Genomic DNA, 20,231 nt, shown 5'->3' with positions numbered 1-20,231 from the left:
AAACGTTTGTCTTGGTTTGAGTCATACCTGTACTGATACGGGGTCATTATAAATGTTTGTAACAACTAGTGGGCGTAGCGGCGCACCTAAAGCATGGCGCACAGCCACCTACGATGGGACAATAATTTATAATGACCCTGTACTTGCTATGCACAGTCGTTTTATTGGCCTACTCACCCCATTTCGAAAGTAACATTCTAATGAAAATGTGTTCTTTCGTTTTATCACTTACTCTGACAACAGAGTTATACGAAGAGAAAACAATAAAGAAAACTGATTTGGAATCGGTCTAAATTTCGTTGTCCTTTGTAATTTGTTACCGGAAAAACTAGCGGGGAGAGATAACCAGCAGGAGTGACAGTTTTACGGTGTAACAACACATTTTCGTGTCGTTTTCGTTATGGTAGTCATGGGATTGGTATAATGGGGGACGATTTGTAACGTGGTCAAAATAGCCGTGGCAGTCCTCTGGTAATCGTTGGAGTGTTTTCGGAAAAGTCACGTGTGGCATCGTTGTTTACATTTGCGGGTCCCCTCCATTATTTAACGTCGGAGCATAAATACCACTTTGTTGACTCTATTTAGCTTTAATCTTTGGTATTGAGTGCTTTGGACGGGGTTGGACAAACATCCCTTGCTCCGCACTAAACTGAGCAAATGTTTGGTAAACGGCGAATTGATAAGAAGAATGGTCGCGATCTTGGAACTATCAGCGCAAAACGTCGCCGAATGTGTGTCAGTTTAATTAAAATCCCGCCCCCTAATAAATTATGTATTAAAAGCGCCCCGAGCGGTCCTTAATAAATACAACGCGAGCGCAACTAAACAAAACGGATGAAACAACCTGTCCGTGGGGCGGGGGTCGCAGATAAAATGTCCGGGGGCGCACATGGCCTACCGAGATGAAATGACAACATCGTTGGAGTCTTATTTACATTCGTTGTTTGTACAGGAACCAAGAAAAGGCTGAGGAGGCCCGCGCGGCAAACATTTACACTTAAAGACCGAGAAAACTTATCTCGGTTTGGATTTTTCGCATCATCCAGCAGGTGTCGTCACGTTCCCCGCCGCCTCCACTTAAACACACCCCTCTTGATGCGATCGCTGTCATCTCACGGCCTCGTGACATCTGCTTTTTCCCTCAAGAACACCCTCGTTCTGCTCCGACGGCGGGGCCGTATTTTATTTGTCTTTTTTCTGCATAACGCGAATCAGTCTCGGGGTTAATCACGCAAAGCTTCTTCGAGATCGAGCCATCTGATATCTCCTCCGGTGTCCCCTTCGCGCATCCAGATCGTTAATGTTGCAAAAGCGATGAACTTCCCCAACTTTTTACTCGAACACCGCTCCGATTTGATTTATAAAAGATAAAACGACGAGATGTAACTTCCAACTCTCGAACTGCCAGCCGAAGTTATCCGGCGAAGAATTAAGGAGCCACCAGAAGGACCGCCGTTGTTAGGTGTGTACCTGACGAACTCGTTAGGAAGCAATTTTCATGCAAAACGTTCCGTTCTGGAGTAGTTCGACTAAGATAAACAACGTTTATTACGAGTGACACCTTTCCTGAATATAAAACACCCAATTTCATGCTATGTGCCCGCCATTGTTGCCGGGGTGATCTCGAGACGTCGTAAAGTGGAAAGTACAAAGACGCCCTCTCAATACATCCAAATTAGATGCACTTTATATGCATCCGGTTCGCCCACCGATACGCCGGAAATTAAGAATGGACGTTCGCACACCAAGGAACACCCCTTTCGACGAAACACGACCGAGGCTGGGGAAGCACCGCCCGGATTAGTCCGGTGGCCGGATGCTGCCTCCGAAATCACGCCAACCTCAATCCGGAAATGTAACGAGTGCGTTGTGACCGTTTACGTTTATTACTTATTGCCCTTCCAAGAGATAACATTGTCGGATCGCATTCTTTCTCAGCCTCCCGGAAACGTTTTCTTTCCGGGCGGGATTCAGATAACGCCCACACAAAAAATATGATTTTCTTTTAAAGCAACTCTGCGATTATAATTATCGATGCAGGCTTTTCCTTAACAACACAGGCCGCAAAATCTGACTTTGCCAATGGAATCTTAAATAATGTTATGCTATACTTCGTCCAGCGAGATATTGGGAGATTTCAAATTGTAGACTTGTAACCCAACACTACAAAATGCACTAGAATACATTAATTAGAGCGTTAGAGAAGGTAAATAAATAAATAATTTACGCTAGAATTTAGTGATTTTTATGTTAACCAATCTCTCGCTGGACAAACTATAGAATGGTTTATAGCTGTCTGCTAGTATTCTCCATCTTTATCTAGATTTTTTTTAAATTATTTGTTATCTTCTTAACATTACCCAACGAATCGTGTGCTGAAAAGCGAGTGGCGCTGTTTTTATTTTGCTCCGAGGGTCCACCATCTTATCTTAATATCTTGAACATCTCGATAAGTTGGAAATAATTTTGTCTTTTCTTGACAAAAATTGGTACATAACTGTGCCAACAAAAGAAGGAATCGTGGATCAGGTTTTGGATGTGACGACATTATTTCGGGGCATGAATTAGTTTCACCGTCACGCGTCATGTCACACGCTCCGCGGTGAAAGACTCATTCGAGTGAGTTCGGGGGAGTTGAGTCAGATTTTGAGTACAGATGAAATCAATTACGAACGTCATAGAAGTTTTCACTTTTGTCTTGCGGTCTTAAGCACCCACTCTTTATTCTTTTGTCTTTTTGTTTTAGTGTAGCAAAGTTTGGAGGAGCTGTCGTGGAGATATTTTGTTTGTCCTGTCGTATTCATTTTACGTTTGTGTTTGAAATTGCTTTGTGGGATTTTTCCTCGATCTGTCATTTGCAGCAATTGTACTATCTGCCACCTGTAAAAACGTATCCGTAGAGCCTTTGTAGTTAGATAAGATATCAGCGGATGTAAATCCGGTTAATAGGGGCAATATCGTAGAGAAGGCGGAACACAGAGGGTCCCTCACGGGCTTAATTGACTCCGTTCCATTTATCTCTCATCCACCTGAAGGAGCAATCGATTTGTTTCGTTGGCGCGTGATGAATATTGAACGTTACCGATGACGTTTTAACGTAATTAACCGGCGAACGATGCGTAATTAAAAGCGCGTCCATAACATCGATATGTATTTTTCTTTCCGGGGAAATCCCCCGCGCCAGACTCGCACGTTTGTTTGATTAAATCACTTTTAATTACCTGTCCGTTGTTTGTTTTATTAATTGAGCTAAAACAGCATGAAGAGCGAAAAATACCGGCGGTGTGGAGGGGGCGCGCGCTTTCAATTACGCCGCCCCCCGTTCTCCGCCGCTTTGTTCCCATTATCATCGATATTCATCTTGCCGCAATGGAAGCGACTAATAGCATAAATCGGATGACGTTAAAGTGGTTTGTTTTTGGGGAAGCACATCCGATCAGAGCACGGTCCTCATTATTTCTCAGCCGCACGCTAATGGCGTCCATTTATTCGGCTGCACGCATCAGGTCCATTTTTCACCCGGACCAGACCGCACTTTCGGGTTCCGGTGAGGTCCTGCGACCGCCGCGCCCGGATAATTCTCGCTCGCCTGAAAAATTGCCAAAATACCGCCCAAGGTGCTCCTTTCGGGAGGGTGGTTTGACAGGTGCGACCGAAAACTAAAGCTCCCAAAGCCGATGTTTCCAGAAATGATATATTCTGACAGCGGTGCAAACACGACCCCGCCCCCGCACGAATTAAGTCGATTTTTTAAAGTGAAAACTTCTTTAAGCGCACCACATACATTTTATTCCCGGGCAGTGAATTACTTTCATGCGACACGCTAAAATCGTTCGCATCACGCTAAAATCGTTCGCAGCAAGCTAAAATCTCGGGCGTCAAAATCAATTACGAGCGTCATAGAAGTTTTCACTTTTGTCCCTTTTTTTTTAATCGTCTTTAAATCAAATTTAAATTGTAATATTAAAAAAAATATTACTTTTTATCTGTCGAAATTTTGCCGTCGGAGCTTTCGGCCTGCGAATGATAAGCTGCCCTTCTCCCATTTAATTGTCTGTTATAACTGACGTCAGATTAATTGAATCGTCTGAAACTTTTACATTTCGGCAGTGACATCCACTATCCCCGCTTGTTTCGATTGACCTCCCCCTCCCTATCAATTTCATCTGTCAGACGTTACCAACCTGCGACTGTGAGCGTGGCGTTGCGACTCCGGGCCTTCCCCAGGGCATTGCTCGCCTCGCACCAGTAGACCCCTCCGTCCGACTCCTTCCTGCTCTGGACCACCTTCAGGAAGAACAGATTGCCGGCGGGGAGTAGCACCCGATGCGACCTGGCGTCCTGGGGCGCCGTCCTCAGCGGCAGCCCGTCCTTGAACCAGGTGACTGTGGGTTCGGGCTCTCCCGAGGCGTGACAGTTGAGGGTGGCGGGTTCGTGGCGCGCCACCGTCGTGTCCACGGGGTGCTCGGTGATCCGCGGCGGTTGCTGACTGGCGTGGTGGTAGCCTGGAAGAATAAAGGACGGTCGAGTTTGTTGGACGGTAATGACGGAGGATTACTGTAAGCGCGTCATAACGACGTTAAGCTTCCAAGATCAGCTAACTAATCGGCTGCTGGACCCGATAGCCGATGATATTTCAGCCGACGGAAGGGTCGTCCTTCCAGGATTAGGGCCGCACTCTATTTCCTCAGCTTACGGAATCTAATCTAGACGGCGACAATTCACGCGTCTAAGCCTTCATTACAAAAAAAAAAAAAATACTTCACGGGGGGCTTACGTACCCGACGGCGTTTAGTTATGGTCCTGGGACCACCGGAGGCGAGTAACTGGCGTAATTGATGTCGTGTCAAATGCCGCAACTGCTGTGTTTTGATCCCGGATGGGTTGGAAGCCAACAGTTGGAGAAATACAAACATATTTATTTCTGAAGCGAGGCGACAATTGTGTTGCCCCAAGTGGCCAAATCTGCAGCAGCTGTTCAGGTGACACGGCATTAATTGTGGCAACGACTCTACACAAACATCGCCGAGGAATTTGTGCTCGAACAAGAGTCAAAAAAGTCTCGGGGGAGGTTTTGGGGGCGCAGCGAGGAGAGAAATTGTAGGCATTGACAGTGATGGTTGCTCACGCAAAAAATGATATGGAAGGGAAAAGTACACGCAAGCAGAAAAAGTTAAGTGTGAATGTGGAAAAATCGAGGTGATGGTGTTTAGGAAAGAAGGGGGAAAGGGGCAGAGGGGTGCAGGTGGGAACTTGATCGTCAATAGACGAGATGGGAAGTTGTAAGGATTTTTTAAGAAACAAAAAAAAAAAAACGGGAAGAATAGTAAAAAAGGTGATATCGGTTCTAGTTTGTAAATGTAATGGTGGTATCGGTCACAAATGGGGGGATGGAACAAGAAAGTTTGGAAGTGGTGTTAATGGAGTATTACGTCGGTGACAAAGAGAGAATAAATATTATATGGACTAGTTGGTAAGAGGAAAAGAGCAAGGGTGGATCGAAGAAAGAGAGCAATGAAAGTAGCTGGCAAGTAAAGATAAAAGACATTGCAAGAGGGTTCGATGGAATGAGTGGCATAAAGACAAATTTAGAAGAAAAGAAAATAAATGGGAAAGATGAAGTTTTCTGAAACTGGATTTTTTCGGAAAGTGATCGAGAATATTTGTAATCGACTCAGCTTTGGAAATACTAGTGATTGACAGTTAATAAAATAAAATGAATGAAAACCACCAAAGAAAAAATAAATAATATAAATGAACGTGGGATTCTAGTAGGCGTTGAAAGTTTACAGACTCTTTCACTAGAAATCAAATAATGTTAGTATGATCTACGATATGTAACCCTCAGAAAAAAATGGTTTTACTGGTTGCCTAGCTTAACAAAATAGGTGCGTTACAAAGAAATTGAAATAAAAATGAAATACAATGGCAATACGGATCGGATAAAGGACAGCCAGAAAACACGAATGCGAAAAGGTGGGGTTGTTGATGTTTCATGTCATGTAGACAAGTTACAACGAAATGCTTGGCAAGAATCTGACAAAAACTGAAAGGAAAGTCAAAAAATAAGTTGTAAAAGCTGCGGTTTCTACGTCTGTGGTTAAAACATTAAGTTTTGGCAACTAAAAGTAATTGTATCAAAGTCTTCAAGTGCGTAACTTCAGATGTTACAATTAAGCATGTCAGTCGGGGAAGACGTACGGTTTCATCCCCGAGACTGACTCGACTACAAATTTTCTTGATCACAATGCTTAGTTTGTGGTAATTCTGTCAAAACAGATAATTTAGATTTGGTCTTGGAGAATACCTTAGAAACGGCAAGTACATTTGCGCGTTTGTATTTTTATTAGAGATGTAGAAATTGTGTTCCGCTCGCTTATTTATTTTCTCTTTCTCGAATAAACCTAGAGAGCTGAAATTCCCCCGGTTGGAAATTTTATTATGTCGACTTTATTACATATTAACAAATTATTTTAAATTTCCGTTTAGCGCAAGCCGCTTCTTGCGTAATTCTGTGCGGAAACGGCGCCCCATATTGCGATGAGAGACGATTAAGCTAAGCGAGTGTTTTGTATTTGGAATGGTTTATTACTCGTTTACGTCTATTTTGGCCGTTGTCTTGGTTTACTCGCGTCCCTCTGGGATTAAAGTCGTTTGATTTACGCGGCCGTCCCGTTCTCATCACCCCTGAGGAGCATAATTTTTTAATCGTCTTTTATAACGTGACGACGGAATTAAAGCGATTTTTATTAGTCGGATTCTTAAATTGGAAGTTTCTCTCCAGACGTTGGAGAGACAATATGATGCGTCTCGGCGGGCGCCTAAGCCCCGGCTTGGAGTAATAAGAGGGTGAGGGCATCGAATTGCCAACATAATAACCAGACTTATCTCAATTCTTCGCCTATCCGATATTAATTTGGTTGAAAACGGGTCCGAATAAATGATGCCGCCACGGTTTGCAACATTGTTACAACGTTGGCGGCGTTTTACGAGGATAATTACAGGAAGAGAGTTGAGTGTTGGGAACAGAAGGTTATCCAGTCTGGCAAGTCGGGCGTCGTTGAGAGTCCTTGGCGCCGAGACGCCATGAAACATTGGGGCACTAACAGCCCTCCAGCTGTTTATTGCTTCGGAAACAACCTTAGATATCAACGTTGCGACAGATACAATATCTGTGTATGCGGAACACGAAAATGTTACATTGTCGACGGGACGGCGGATTAAAATGGCGCCGGTTCATAATCATATAGGGTGGTCCAGACTGTAATCCGCTGTGGGGGTGCGGGGCGGCTGGGCTTTGCCAATTCTCTGCGACGGGGTCGATTTGTTTTTCATGACTGCAAGGGCACTGCCAACAGCATTTATTTAACCTCGTTTCTGACCGAACGAATATTTTTTTAAAAGTCGTTCCAAACATTTGTACATTTCTGTATTGAACAAAATTATAGAGAAAACACAAATGTCACCGACGGTAAAACAAATCCAATGACGCGCTAGCCAGAACACCCCGGGTTTTGCATCCCGGAGTTTTGTCGCGGACCAATCGGGTGACTTCACGTACCCTCGACTTTTTGATTTTTGTTTTTTTGTTGGTTGCTAATGGGATAGAAAACAAGTTAATTTTTAGGCCGGTCATATTGAAAATAGCGAACGTTTTTCGGTCATAATTTCCAATTATAATTAAAAAATAAAAAACAGTGTTAGTGTTTGTGTTCCACCGCAAGAATTCATTGTCGCCCGTTTCCAAAAACGCCGTGGTGAAGAACAACAAGGATTTCGAAGTGGGCGATCATGCATAGATCAATGGTTATAGTGAGGCAATTCAAGGAAAACATGTTTGGAATCAGAGTAAAAACACAAACAATACAAAAAGTGAGGTTAGATTTAAACGGCTCATCCGCGATCTGTAATCCATTATGCGTTCACAGTCAACTCTTCAACGCCTACTTTGAGGATACATTTAAATGAAACAAAATTCAAAAAATTCTTTTGACATCCGCTGCGCATTTTCCCCAGATAATTAGCAAACAGCATCATTCCATTAATAAATGAGCAAACAAGTCTGCATTTACTGTTCAGTTTTCAATTCCTGTTTGTTGAACAAAGAGTTTTTTAATTTTCTAACGTAATGTAATACATAATTAGAACTTTTCTGATGATATGAACTTCTTAGCTAGAGACAGCTCTTGAATTTGATTCATGAAAGTGGAACTACGCCTGAAGGCTGAGCTCAGAAATAGTTTGTCGTTAGTCAACTAAAATTGCATAAAACTTCAGAAAGTAGAGTTCATGTTTCATAACGCAAAGTTTGAAAATACTTATTAAGATAAATAAGGAAATAAATTGTAGTGGAGATAAAATTTTGTATGTATTAATGGTGCAGTTGTGCAAATATAGAACCGACTGGGATAACTTGAAAAAGTTCCCATTGTTGTAGTTAGATTGTAATTAGATAAAATACAGGATCTTAATTCCTTCTGGATTATTTGTAAACGTTACCGGAATTGCAAATGAAATGCAAAATTCGGAGGAAGATAAACAAGTCATTTGCAATCTTGATGAAAAATTAATGCAGGGCAAGATTAGCGGAAGATTTTGACAAGATACGTCTTAGGAGATGGGTGTAAAAAATGTTGTCGTCGAGAGAGAATTTTTCAACCCGCTTGAAATTTGTTGACGCGTTGAAGGGTTAATTTTGGTCCGTGGAAAATGTGACGGCAATTAAAAAATTAATAGAGGACGCAAAAACGGGGTGGATTAGTAGTGGAGCCGGATACGTCGACATCGGCCACTGTTCCACCACGTTTCGGAATTAATGACGCCCTCGAGACTTCCACCTAAATGCATTTGATAAATTCAAATTTAATCTCCTCCCCGGCTTCGAGATTACCCCATTCTGGTCCAACACGGGCCAGAATGAATAACAAATGAACAAGAACGACCAACAGAGGCGGACCACGAAAGAGTTATTCCTTACATAAATCGGACCCGGTCGAATTAAGTTTCGATTAAGCGCGTTATCGAGTTAACAACGGTTTTGTTTCGGCGGGACACACGTCCAAAGAAATATTTTCCACCACTAAATCACAAATAACGAACGGCAAAGCGAACCGATTATTGGAATGTCCACAAGCTATGACAAATGTCTCCCAGATATTGGTCGAGGTGATTGAGAAATAAACACTGGATCGAGGAGAGAACAGCCCTCGCACTTTTCGCTCGCCACCGGAGAGATGTATCATCCCTTAACGACATTTTTCTTGTATTAGGAACTAATAAAAAGCGATCGGATGGTCTTCCTCGACCGAAACTTATTTTATTGCGCCCGGGAAAGTATTGTTTTATCAATTTGGTGGTGGAAAGTATTTTCACAATTAAAACTGTACCAATCAATCCACCACTCAACTTTAATTTTCAGTTACTTGACAATTAAAGCGGTACGAAGCAATCTACGACTCAACTTTTATTTTTCATGGTAAACTCCCAATGTTTTTAACATGTACTATAACATCACAGTGCTATTATAATTATATAATCCGTAAGTCTTAGTAAATATTTATTTTAATATTTTCAAAAAATATTCCTTTTACCACTCATATTTTTTTTTGTGCAATCGTACGCGAAACGGCCATTTCGCGTACCTAAAACAGGCCGCGAAATCCTCGAGATTGTCTCTCTCGGCTACAATTTTTCTCTCGATACGTTAAAGAAAGATTTCGCGGCCTTGATATACAAATAACTATTAAAATGATATCGGATGATTTTTTAAATTTCACATCTAGCCGGCTTTGAGTCCATTATAATATGACGTAGTCACAGCCAGCTACACGTGAAATTTAAGTAATTTAACCCATCACTAAACAGTGTTCAAAAATCAAAAAACCATTGTTGTGCAAATAACGCACATTTTTCATGACATTTCGTATTACTTATCACAGTGACAGATAAGTCATTTGCACCACAATGGTTTTTTGTTTTTTGAACAGCGTTTTGATATAATATCTATGCAGTTCACGTATGCTCTATCCTTATCTAGATTTGTATCTGTTATCTTCTTAACATTACCTTCACCATCTCCATCTTTATCTATTTTTTTTTAATTATCTGTTATCTTTTTAACATTACCTTCACCATCAGTGCAACGAGTCGTGTACTGAAAAGCAAGTGGCGCTGTTTTATTTTGCCCCGAGGGTCTCAATCTTAATCTTAATATCTCAAATATCTCAATAAGTTGGAACTAATAAAAAGCGATCGGACGTTGTTCTTCGAGCTTCGATCGAAACTTATTTTATTGCGCCCGGGGGAAGTATTGTGTTATCAATTTGTTGATGGGGTTGGCGGAAGGTATTTTTCATCGGGGACGGGGCGATTGCGCCGCCGAAGCTCTATATTAGTTTAATTAAAACGTACAATAGAGACAATGCGTTATTATTCGGCGCATTGTGAACAGGAATGCCAACTCGCGTCGAGTCTAGACTAGAATTCCCCCGACACCATTCCCAATTTGTATCTGGGGGGGTTAAAAACGCACAGGTATTCACACCCGTCAGGGAATAATTAAGTCCGGGCCGGAGTCCATCATTTACGATTTTTAATCAAGCTCCGCGTATCGATTTCGCCCGTTAATATTTTAATTAAACCGTAAAAGTGGATCGGGCGGCGAAGCCAATCGGGAAAAGTTCGAAATATTGAAATTCCTCGAACCGGTCGTACCTGCTCTATAAAATTGTTATTTTTTGGTCGGGACAAAAATTCCGGCGTTCCTCCACCATACCTGGTGCAGATTCGCGCTGGGGGAGTGAACAGATATTTGATTAAAACATTCCCGGAATTTTCCGGTTCGGTTCAATCGGCGTATGTATTGCGAATAGCTAATGTTTCCCGTCGAATAGTTGGACCAAAGTTGCGACGCCTCTCCCGAGCGTCTTTTTCTTCGTGAGGGCCTGCAGATACGGCCCGGGTCGTCGCATAAATCACGTGAAAAATGGTATGATTCGGGCATTAGTCTGGCCGGAAACTTTACCGATAAACAAGCAGAACGATGTTTACGTGTACAGGGTGGAAAAGGCATTTTCTAAGAAATCGTTCTGATAAAACAAATGAGACGTACGGAGGGCGCTTTTTACGGTTTTAATCCGGATTTAATTTGGATTCGGACATCGAGGCGGACTCCGGGTAACGAATTCGGGATTTGCCGCAAAACTTTTACCATTCTCCGCGATTCGTAACGTGAGCTACATGGGGAATTACAGGGAAACTTTGCCATGTCTGACGGGAAAGCTCTCTTATCCGTAATGCATGAACAAGACCGCCGAAGCTCAAAAATAAAACAAGATGGGACTTTTAAACGGCGGAAAAGCAAATTTCTTACTATATCCCAGATGGAGAATATTCGACGGGACGAGATATCAACACGCCGTCGATAAAACGTGCCTCCTCGGTGCCGCAAAAAATTATACAAGAGATGTGAAGGCTTCTGCGGAGATCAGATACAGAGAAAAAATAAATAAATAAAATTAGCAAGAATAAAGAAGGAAAGGAGAGCGAGTTGAAGAAGAAAGCTCCGCTTATATGTTATGGAAACAAAACATACTGCTGCGACATGCTGTCATGACTTGGAATAATATTCAGAGATAGTAAATGCTAAACAAAATATGGAGAAGAATTTCTAGGGGAGGTGTAATATGCAAGGAGGGAGACAAAGAGAATGTAGAGTCATAAAGGTATGGCGTTATTAAATACTAGATTCTACAGAGCATGCTCTAGTTTTGAAAGAATTGGGAACAATGAGAAAGCGAGATAAGCAAAGGAATTAAGAAATTAAAATTTTCAGGTAAGTTATTTTAAGTTTTGTTTTAGAACATTTAAATTTTTTTATCAAAACATAATTCAAATTACCGCACTAGTGTGGTAAAATGATACTTTACCGCACTAGTACTAGTAGTATATTATTTTTTCATATTTCCATACTCTATGGGTTAATTTTCTCTTCACATATTTTAAAATGACACGTGACGATCCTTATACGGTAAATACCTATTAGATACACAAGAGCTTTTTTAATGTGAAAATACGAGTATGTGCTACGTTATGCCAATGAAATTTAAATGATTTACTCTCGGTTTGCAAGATAGAAAACAAAGAAGATTAAGTCTCTGGAAAATTACCAATGTCAGAGTAAGAACAAAGTTTTCTATGAATTTTTAACGGTTTCTGAAAATAGTTTCACGTAGAGAAAACACAACGTGACCATTAAAAAGCTTGTGCTAGTTGAGAATTTGTGCTTCGCGGATTAATTTAGTTTCGCCGGTGTTGAGTTTTAAGTCCCAGGAGCTTAGCGGGTAAACTTTGTTGCCTTATCATAGTTGTGAAGTTCTTTAATTTATAATGTACGAACAATAGTGCAAGTTTCGAGAGCTCAATGGTAAGTGTTTCAATTTGATCAAAATATGAGAAAATAAGTCCCAGATGAGGAGTTTAATTATTCCCGGAAACCACGATAAATTTGTTGCTTGTTTATTTTAGCAAAAGAACCCAACAGATGTCGGTTTAATTTTTATTGTTTATTCTTGTTAATTAAGCTTCTTATTTGTACTCGCTTGCCACATGCGTTTGTTCTAATTTGAGGGCACGAATTTGACTTTCTTAAGCATAGTCGAACGAATTGTAATTAAAAGAAAACACAATTCGAGTAGAGAAACTTAAACATGACCCCGGGAAGCCTGTTTCGTTATTTATGAAGAGTCAAAGCTCCCAAGAAAAAAGAGATTCCCGAGGCCATAGCGATTTTCATACAGCAACAAACAACAACTGTGGAGCTTTTTATGTTTGAGAAAATTCGGCTCACTCCGAGAATAAATTAGATCAGTTCGAGTGAAATCTCATTCGGTTTCGGGCAAAAAATTATAATGAAAAAGTAACGTGAATTTTAAATGATGTAACATCAAAGCTTTTGTGTTGGTTTAACAGTGTGTAGCAAAGTAATTAAAAAATGTTTCAATTGTTCTCAGTCGATGGATAAATAATAATAATAAACAGAAAGGAACAATCGACGTGTTGTTTGCGGTTTGCAAAAGCTCGACTCGTATTTCTTATTAAGGCAAAATAATATCTTGGGCATAAAACAAAGCGAAATGCGTACGTAAATAAGCTTTATGGAGTTGTAAAAACCCAGGACTTAGAAAATTAGATATGAGGGTTTAAAAGAAAATTCCGTTGATAAATTAATTTATGTTTAAGGTTATTTTGCGAGCTTTAATGGAGACAGAAATTGCATTTCTTGGGTCATTAGTCCCGTAACGAAAAAAGCGCCAGCCGGGAATCAAATTTAAAATGTTAAAACATCCTCCGTAAGCGCATAAAAAGCTAATAAATATCAACAAACAAGCTTTCGAACGACGCAAAAATGTAGCTCCATACTTTTGGATTTATGCCGATTTCTTTGCTTTGTCATTTGGAGAGAATTTAATATCTCTCTTTGTAATATTGTTCAGTTAAGAAAATTTCCGGCTTTATCCGAACCGTATTGGATACGAATTTTAATAAAATGCGACTCTACAAAATTGAATTAAATCTAATGCATCAGTAATGGTGTGGTGGAAGTAATTTTTTTTCAAAGTTTAATTTTAAACTAACGACATATCGATTTCCATGTTCTTCAGGCGGCGACAACAGTTTTATGTTTCTTGAAAAGCTTGTTTCGAGCATAAATTAGATCAGTTTAAGTGATAGCAATTTTGGCCTACCGGTGGAAATTCCTGCAACTTTAATGAAAAAATATTCACGACAGCATCATTTCAAAGTGGGTAATTGGCCCAAACACCGAATAAAACGATGCAGTTTGTAAATTGAAACGATCTCACGAATCACCTAATGGAAAGCTTGGAAAAATGGGGCATTGTAATGTGCGAAAGCACGAGCCTGTTTCATTATAATGAGCAAAATTTCTATTTGTGTTATAGAAAAGCTCCACTAAACAAACAAAATCTGATTCGGTGGCGGATAAAGGGTCATTTACAAAACGCTCGCTAATATCGATCCCATTTGACACAGCTTTTATATTTGAAAGCTTGCAAATAACTATTTCTCTTTGATTTCGCGCGAACGAAAAGAATTGGCCGGTGGGGTGATTAAAACATAATCAATTTTAAACAGAGAGGTACAGCTGTTTTAAATTGCAAAGGTTTTTTGTGCTTTGAAAAACGTGAAACGTCAATTTTGAAAATTTTGCTAATTTAAGCTGCAGACGTGTAATTCGCATCTGAACAACAGTGGAATAAAAACCTATAGCTTATCGTTGCAGAGAAAAATAACAGGTGTTCAGAAATTATTCCGTCAGGGAGTTTTGAACGTGTGTCTGTTCTAGATGTAGTTGACGAGTTAATTAATTTAGTTAATTTTAAGTTAAATGACAACACGCGTCTTCCAAATCACAGCCAATTGTCAAACGTGCAAGTTTTTGAACACCCGTTACATTCACATTTAAGCACACATTTTTTTTTTAAAGCAGCAGATTTGTTGTATTTGTTAAATATTCTAAAAACATAAGTTCTTTTTGAGTAACTACCCTTTGTCTTGTTTTGCTTTTGTTTGTTTTCCACGGTAAGTGTTCAAATTTTCGAAAAATATTTTTTGTAGTTGTTATTCTTTCAACTATGTACACACATCTGTAGCATGGTATTCACACGATCTACGAATTAAATAATGAAGCATCAAAAAATTCATGAACCATACAATATTCTGATTTCATTTACATTGATTAATGTTTGTCGGTAATTCACGTCCAGAGAGCTTTATTACGACCAGAATAATTCTATTTGCAGTTTAATTAACTTTATTATTACAAAAAATATCTGGATTGATTACATGAAAAAAATTAATAACAGACAATGACATCCCAGTTTTATGAATGCTCATTTATCCCTTTCATTTAATTGAATTACATTATTTCTTTGTCGGCACAAATTTTTTGCTGTCCTTGTTGACGACCGAGTAACAATAAATACGGACGCCATTAAGGTACAGAAATAAAAGCCAAAGGGTAAATTTGGTTTGTTAATGGAATACCGTTAAGCACATTAAAAGCGTGAGTTTAGATAAGACACTTAAATAAAAACTTGTTTTCCATCAAGTCTTATTTTATTATTTATGAATAAATAGTTGGAAGCTTTTGCGTCTTGGAGCTACGTTACAAAGAAGATAAAAGGGATGAAAATTAGAGATTTTGTTTGAGTTTTATTTGTTTACTCGCTTCTCGACCCCTGTTGCTGTTTTGCCTCGAGTAGTACAGATAAAAAATTATTATGTGTTATTACTTATTGTAAACATAATAAAATCCCTGAAATGCCTTTACACTTTGCGAATTAGGAGTAGAGCGTAATTTAACATAAATTAGAAACAAAGAGAAAATTTGCCATGATTTTAATTTTTAAGTGACAAAAACTCTAACATGCAGCAACAATTTAGGAAGTCATTTGATTAATGTAACAAGAGAGTAACGAAGTGCAACGAAGCACAAAAGCACACAGTCGTTGATTAGATTTTTACTATGTACACGGTTAACAACGAAAATACACTTTACACTGTATTTCTGGAGCTTTCAGGATGAAGCTTTTCACAGTGTTTGATGCACCCAAGTCCATGTGAGCTTTCAATGAAAATAATTATGCACAATATGTACAGCTTTGTGTTTGTGAAAATGTGACAGGTGGAAAATGAGAGTTCAGAGCTTTACAGATTTTAAAGCACGAGTTTTCGTACAGATAATAATCTTCCACATAGTTAACAGTCAGAGATTTTTCGTGTCGATATTGATTCGGTGCGAGCAAAAGCACAACTCACGAGAAATTTCACCCCTGCCATTTAATTAGAGCCAAAGTTTGAAGACGTTTGGTGATGTATCGGCGAGTGACGCTGAAAAAATCTGCTTCCAGTTAGTCGAGTTAAATTGTAGAAAAGCAAAACTCGGATTGCGATAACAGTGAAAAAGCTCGCTGTCTGGATTTCATGTAAAATAAAAGAAGCAATCAACAAGGGAGGTGTTTATATTTAAGAGCAGTTTGCTCTTAGTGCAAGGATTAGATTAGCCGTGCTTTTGTCTGAGAGCGCGAGCTTTCGGTTTTGTACATTTTATAATGTAACAGCCGGAAGAATCTTTTTGAGAAATCCGGTTAGGAGATGACAGGCCGGGGTCGATACCCGAAATCGCGTCATATTGCGTGCGGTGCGTATTCAGCTCACGCATCCTTGTGTAGGGGAGCTCCTAATGTCCAGGATCAACTTACAATCATATTAAACCCATTACTCCAAGAAGCGCGGCTATAAGTCTGGATTTGCACCGGTTGGTGGAAGGTACGGCGGCCTTGTTTTGCATTCACCACGTGGAAGCGTCGCCGAAGGGATGAGGTTAAGCAAAAGAGTATCCTTGTTATTAATATTTGAACGTTCCATCAATTAGGGAAGTTTTTGATGCAAGCAAAACCGAATAAAGTCCGGAGGAAAGAGAGGAAGAGAATCTGTTTAATTATTTAGGCTATCAGCGCGCCCGGAAACTCCGGAGAAGTTAACATAAATATCCATGTTTGCATTACAAAATGGCTTCGATTTAAATACTAAATGGATTAAGAACGGGCGGGGCGAATTACATAGTTCGGAGATCATAAGGAGCGCACCTCTCTGAAGACTTTTTTCGCCTTTAAAGTCATCAGAATAAGTGGAGTGGAAACGAGGAAATAAAACAAACAAATTAGATCCCGTAGAATTAATTTATATCTGTGCAACCAAGTGCGATCCTAATTGATGCAGAAACAGACAGGGAAAAGCCTAGAAATCATGGAAATGCAAGGAAAGGGTTGGCCAGACGGCGAAATCCAATCCCTCCGCATACCTTCATTAGCTCGCCAAAGAGTTACAACAAATAGATCGCCGGGTTTTAATTAAATCACTTGTTTGCGGAGTCGTCCGATTGAAATTAATTTGGGAGCGAAGGGGAGGAAAAAATTTTTCGGAAATCTTCCAACGGCAACATCTAAAACCCCTTAATGGGGACCGGTAAGCGAACAATGGACCATATCTGGCAATTTTAAGCCTGTTGAGGACACACACTTGAACGGGAAGGTAAAGGGCACAAAAGAGATTAATCCTGCGGGATTACCGACCGGATCGTTCCGGGTTGACCCTTGCGCGTCAGGAGTCGCATGAATTTAACTACATGCCATTTATTCCGGAACGGCTGTGCTAATATTCACTTTATATGCAAAAGCCACGAGGTTAATCCGGCCAATTATCGGGAAAAGAAGAAAAATCAAGCGGTGCAGGTTAGGCCATATTTCGGAGTGGTGCTTGCCGAAGGTACAAGAAAGAAAAATAAGAGATGCAGGGAAAAGAGAATCTGGAGTGGTGAATGAAATAGAAAGATCTGAGAAGGAGATGATTTGAACAAGAGAATAGCACTTTTGCTGCTCGTTTGGTAAAATTTGGGGGCAAAAAAATCTTGGAAAACTTGCGAATTTTGAAAAACGTTATAGAGAAAAGTTTCATAAATTGGCGAGTTCTTCCATTAATCAAAATTAACACACGTATTTCAGATACACCCTGTATATATTATAATTTTGAAAATTATCTTTTTTTTTAATTTTTGTCGTCTTATATTAAGTATTAGTAGATCTTTTATATAGAGGTTAAGCAGATCTTTTCAGCCTGTATTTGAAGAGAACGCAGTTCAAAGAGTGCACCTTCAGACCAATGTATCTTTGTGGGGGGAGTCCCGATCTTTTTTTATTTCCACATTTGGACTACTGAAGTGATCCCCTACAACGCTCTGAATTCGGAATTCGCGAATTTTGAGACACCCTGTATAACAAATCCCTGATAATTGAAAAATGAAACAAATAAAAATGATTAGAAAATTTTAATTTTCTTGTCCATGTTCAGATAAAAGAAGCGGAGGAGATATTGGGGAAATATTGAAAGTCGGGCTGCAGGAAGAGGATGACAGATAAAGAAGTAAAAAAAGATATAAAGGAGGACACAAGGATATTGAAACGAATGCGAAGAATTTGATGGCCTCTTGTTAAGGAAAGGAATTTTTTTCTGTGGCACAAATCCCCGAAATAACTTTGTGGCAGAACAAATCCTTGCAATATTTTGTTTTTCAAACCGAAACCCAGCGTCTTTGTCGGGAGTTGTAGAATTTCGGAGGAACGTGTCAGCAACTCTCAGCAAGTGGCGAACCTCGTCCAACTTCCACTCTTTCATAAATTCAATTGTCTGCGTCTTCCCGAAACTTTCGCCCCCTTTTCCCACCATTCGCACCAACTTTAAACCATTTGGTCCACGGTCGGTCCGATCGTGTTTGTTTCCGAAACGGCAAAATCCCGCCGCCGTATCTCGAAAATCCCGCCATAAGTTATGCCACCTTAGCGAATAGAACCGGAAGAACGCGGCTCGCATGAAAAATATTCGCATATTAAGATGATATCTGTGGAAACCAATACAGATAGGGGAGGCCGGATCCATGCGGCATGAATGCAAAGTAGGGTGTCGGCGGAGGCGCCGATGGCCGTTCCGGGGATTCTGCACGGACGTATTGCATTTGATATTGTAATTAGTTTGGACCTGTGTGCAACACTTTCGCGGCTGTAAAAAGGAAAACGACCGGAGATGAATGTGTCGAGTGCGAACGGCCGATAGGGGCCGTAAAACACAAGGATTATCGTTGGACAGTCGCGCTCCGATGACCCTCACCCCCTTTCATTTTTGTCGCTGTTGTTTTACTAAATTGATCGGGGGCGGTCGGGGAACGAACGGCGATTCCTGAGAGACCGACGACAAGAAACGCGATTTGTCAGGGCGAATATTCGATTTTGCACACAAGTGTGACCGCGATCCAGAAAAGCTAATTAAATGATTTTCACTTTGTTTTCCAGGGCAACACAACACATTCATTTTTAGAGGAAACTGATTTTATACAGGGTGATAATGAGCCAGACGTAAAATGCAACCCACAATACATTTCCAAAGAACATGTGGATATTTTAATTTCAATATCCAGCTTTTCATTGGAAATGTATTGTATTGTGGGTTGCATTTTCAATTGCGTCGGTCTCATTCTCACTCGCGAAATACCCTGTATATTTATTTGAGGCTACTTTCATTTTTTTCTCAGCTTCAAAAATCATCCACTTTATTGTATTTTGTGTTCTTGTGAAGAATACAAGGACCTACTCCCACCATGACGATAACATTTACAAACATTATGTTATTAGTTGCTGTACAAATTTTGCTCGCTTAATTACACCAGCGTGGGATTAATTTAAATTTGATGTCTTTTTTATTATTAGATGTCTATCTATAGTCAGTTAATGTTTTCAGTTATAAATATTTTTACAAAAATAAATCTCTACGAAAAGTTGTATTTAGCTAGAATAGTAACAGGGAGTCATTCAAGGAAGTATATTAGATCCGGTTTATTTTCTTTGTATATTTATATTTATAATTGTGAAATATAAACAAGCAAAACAAAATGAAGCAAAAAGTACATGTAAATATCTCAAAATAAAATCTATTGATGATAATTGTCACTCTGATGACATCAAATAAAATTTTAAAAAACAATTAACACGTAAGTACTGATAAGCGTCCCATTATTTTTCAAATGCAATTTTGCAATTAAATTTATAATTAAGTAATGAGTCATTATTCACGGCAATGGGTAATGAATATCATTACTTAACAGTTAGCGCGTATGTAATGAATATGGTATTTAACATTATTAGAAAAATAATTTATTTTACAATTTGGGGAATTTTCTGTTACCATAAGCATCTAGTGGATTTTTCTCGTCATGATATGCATCAAAATAAGAATGATCATTTTCTAGTCCAGAATTGGTGTAAATGTAAACATTTTTGTTTTGCTGTAATTGCGAAAATAATTTATCAGTGTTTATTTTGCCTGTATTAATTATTATTTCAAGATGAATTTTGTGATGATTAACAAACGGCGATATTTATTATTTCATCCATCACCCACATCCAAACACACCGACATGACATGTTTATTGGTCGACAGTTTTCCTTTCCGAAATTGTAGATTTTCCCTCGAAGAGATTCACGAGTGCATCCCGTGCAGGTTTAATGTTGCTCCGGAGAGGTGTAATAAAAGCAGCAAGAAATTCAAATTTCTCCCGGCTGCAGCCCGGTGTGACCATGAAATCCATCCATTCCTGTTCC

The 20,231-nt window shown here is 39.6% G+C and overlaps 1 protein-coding gene and 1 long non-coding RNA gene across 4 annotated transcripts in view; one reads left to right on the top strand and one right to left on the bottom strand.

Moving 5' to 3' along the window:
• LOC138138100 (roundabout homolog 2-like) overlaps positions 1-20,231 on the bottom strand; it is a 90,906-nt gene that overhangs the window by 19,984 nt on the left and 50,691 nt on the right. For both annotated transcript variants that reach the window (XM_069057851.1, XM_069057852.1), the window contains one exon: positions 4,185-4,505. In XM_069057851.1, the coding sequence (XP_068913952.1) occupies positions 4,185-4,505 (321 nt within the window). The remainder of the gene's footprint in view (positions 1-4,184; positions 4,506-20,231) is intronic.
• LOC138138102 (uncharacterized) lies at positions 7,455-8,071 on the top strand. Of its 2 annotated transcripts, none has more exons than XR_011161959.1 (2): positions 7,455-7,872; positions 7,929-8,071. It is a non-coding gene; the product is annotated as an uncharacterized lncRNA (long non-coding RNA). The 2 variants fall into 2 exon arrangements; XR_011161958.1 differs by having other exon boundaries at positions 7,455-7,877.

Source organism: Tenebrio molitor, chromosome 9 (assembly GCF_963966145.1).
Source record: "Tenebrio molitor chromosome 9, icTenMoli1.1, whole genome shotgun sequence".
In the NCBI taxonomy this organism is placed as follows: domain Eukaryota; kingdom Metazoa; phylum Arthropoda; class Insecta; order Coleoptera; family Tenebrionidae; genus Tenebrio; species Tenebrio molitor.
Note: the sequence above shows the minus strand (reverse complement) of the source record. Positions and strands in the feature narration are given on the sequence as shown.